Source organism: Stegastes partitus, unplaced genomic scaffold (genome assembly GCF_000690725.1).
Source record: "Stegastes partitus isolate 25-593 unplaced genomic scaffold, Stegastes_partitus-1.0.2 Scaffold932, whole genome shotgun sequence".
NCBI classification, from domain to species: domain Eukaryota; kingdom Metazoa; phylum Chordata; class Actinopteri; family Pomacentridae; genus Stegastes; species Stegastes partitus.
In genome coordinates, this window is record NW_007578663.1 from 112,675 (window position 1) to 115,706 (window position 3,032).

Below are 3,032 nucleotides of genomic sequence, written 5' to 3' on the forward strand. Positions count from 1 at the left end.
CCGGTGCTGGTTCCGATCCTGAACAGGTTGTTTCCTTTGAGTTCAGACAGGTGATAAGAGAGCAGCGCATTGTATCCAGAATCTGCGTCTACAGCCCTGATCTTGGCCACAAAGTATCCTGCTTCAGCAGAATAGGGGATGCTCTCACTGTTGACGGAGCCGTGTTCAGAATAGGGAGCCAGAATTGTTGGATTATTATCATTTTCATCTAGAATCAAAACGTTGACAGTGACGTTGCTGCTGAGCGGAGGAACACCAGAGTCTGTGGCCTGAACTTTGAACTGGAACGTTTTTAATTCTTCATAGTTAAACGACTGCAGACTGATTATCTCTCCAGTCTCTGAGTTGATGTTGACCATTGTAGAAAGAGGCAGTGAGTTACTGTTATTATGTAAAAACGAATAACTCACCTGACCATTCTGATCAATATCAGCATCAATTGCTGAAACAGTTTTTAGAACTGCTCCTACTGGACTGTTTTCTTTCACATAGACATTAATTATACTTTCTGTAAATAGAGGTTTGTTATCATTTACATCAGAGACGTGGACATTAACAACGCTCGTGCTGGACAGAGGTGGGCTGCCCTCATCAGTAGCAGTGATGCTGATGTTGTATTGAGATGAAGTCTCTCTGTCCAGAGGACCGTCCACGACCAAAGAATAGTAATTTTTATAATTAGTCTCTAATTTAAAAGGGACGTTGTTGGAGATTTTACAGTTGACCATCCCATTTTTACCACCATCTTTATCCAATACTGAAACAAGAGCGATGGCGGTTCCAATGGACGCATCCTCTTTCACAGAGTTCAACAGTGATGTGACTGAAATTTCAGGGGCATTGTCATTGACGTCTACAACTTCAATCAGGAGTTTGGCATGTGAAGTTAGAGGAGAAGAAGCTCCATCACTGGCTTGTACTCTAATCTCAAAAGCGTTGTTCTCTTCAAAGTCGATAATCTTTTTATTAGTTACAGTCCCAGTTCTTTCATCTATAGAAAACAGATCGGTCTGTTTCCCTCGACCTACTTTACTGAGTGAATATACCAGTTGTCCATTTTGACCTGCATCTAAATCAGTAGCATTTAATGTTATTATTGATGTTCCAATCTTTGCATTTTCATACACAGTGGCTTTATACAGAGCTTGACTAAATACAGGAGCGTTATCATTAATATCTAACACATTTACTAAAATGACCATAGTGCCTGATTTAGCAGGTGTTCCTCCATCAACGGCAGTCAGTGTGAGTCGAATTACAGACTGTTTTTCTCTGTCTAAAACTTTCTGAAGCACCAATTCGGGTGTGACACTCTCTCCTTTATGTGTAGCCAAAGAAAAATGTTCGTTTTGACTAAGCTTGTAGGTATTTACTGTATTTTTTCCAACGTCTGCATCGTCAGCTGGTTGCAGGGGGAATTTAGCTCCTGCTGCTGTGTTCTCACTAATGTTCATTACCTGTGATGTGCTGAGAAATGAAGGTGAATTATCATTCACATCTAATACTGCAATTTCAATTTGGTACAGTTTCAGTGGATTATTAATAACTGCTTCTACGCTAAGTGAACATTTGGGATCATCGCCGCAGAGCTCCTCTCGGTCTATTCTCTCATTAACGTAGAGCGCACCAGTCTTTAGATTTACCTCGAAATATTTCCTCTTTGATCCAGCCACGATCTGAAACATGCGAGACTCCAAATCCTGGACATTGATGTTGAGATCTTTAGCGATATTTCCAACAACAGTCCCAAGACTGACTTCCTCTGCGACGGAGTAAGAGAGCTGTCCAAACACCGCTTCCCAGTAACAATCCAGCAGCACGAACAAGAGATAAATCCACACAGAGCTCGATCTGCCCGGTACATTCATTATTAAATCCAACGACAAAATGCATAAAGATGAATTCGGTAGAGAACGTCACGAACAGCGCGAACTTAGCCTACATAAAGACGAACAATACAGAGTTTTGACATGTCTACTCTACAATCAGAAAATGATTGTCGCACCGTTCTCCTTCTCCCTCGACGTTTCTTTGTCTAAATCGTCTGAGAAACATCATCACCCTCTGAATCTGGGAGGAGTCCTGAGCAACCTTACAGGAGGTCTCAATGTGAAGGTCTACAATGTCCCCGTGTGGACACTTGCAGGAACTGCATTTCACTTCACATACAGTGTCATAATGTAACAAAGACCCTTGGATTCTGAAGCTCTCCTCAAACATTTATCATAACAGTTCTATGTCTCACAGAGTATTAAGCATACCAATGGAGACTGTTTCACAAATCATTTAAACGAACGTTTTATGCTTCTTTGTTTTCTTAAAAATAGTTTTTTTGGAGCCAAGTTCAACATTAGCAGTTAAGCTCAACTGAAAATATTCTCAATGTTGTATCATTTCGAATCCATTTTAAACAGTGGTCAATCACAAAATTCTGTTTAACAAAAATGAAATTCAAGAATGTAAACATTGTCAAAGTAAGCTTTGTCTTCAGTTACCTTGCTAATTGATTATTAAAATATAGTATATGCTGTTAAAACACGAGAGAGATATAAATCAAAATATGAACCGACATTCTTGGAGACGTTTGCTTTTCCTTATTCTTCTTTTTTGTCTCACTAATGAGGACAGCCTTCTTCTCCTGGGGTTTGTTAGCGGCACATGAACATTATCATGCCTTCAGCACCATGGATAGCAGTATAGCCATCACAAAACCAAATCTACAGAAAGTAAGGACTAATGCCAGAAATCATTCAGCACATTCAAACCAGATTTATCTCAGTACATCAAAAATAATAACAATATTTCATATTTAACGTAAAGTGAAATTTATTTGTTGTGAAATGGCACCAACTTGTTTTAATTCTGCTTAAAGTAAAAGTTAATTCTGTTCTCAGAATTAGTGTGATAGCTGGTTAGAAATAACATTCAGATCAATATTTTCTTACCTTTTCTTTGTTGGGTAAAGTCTGAGTCCTGGTAAAAGTATCTCCTCCGTTAATACTGATCAGTTCACCATCTACAGGTGGAAACGG

General features: G+C 39.2%; 1 protein-coding gene across 1 annotated transcript; it reads right to left on the reverse strand.

The window, feature by feature from the left end:
* Nucleotides 1–2: 2 nt before the first annotated feature.
* Nucleotides 3–1,934, reverse strand: LOC103366347 (protocadherin alpha-10-like; the record flags this gene model as incomplete). Its single annotated transcript, XM_008294046.1, has 1 exon — nt 3–1,934. A coding segment is annotated over exon 1 (1,866 nt), but the record flags the coding sequence as incomplete, so codon positions are not given.
* Between the last annotated feature and the right edge of the window lie 1,098 nt (nt 1,935–3,032).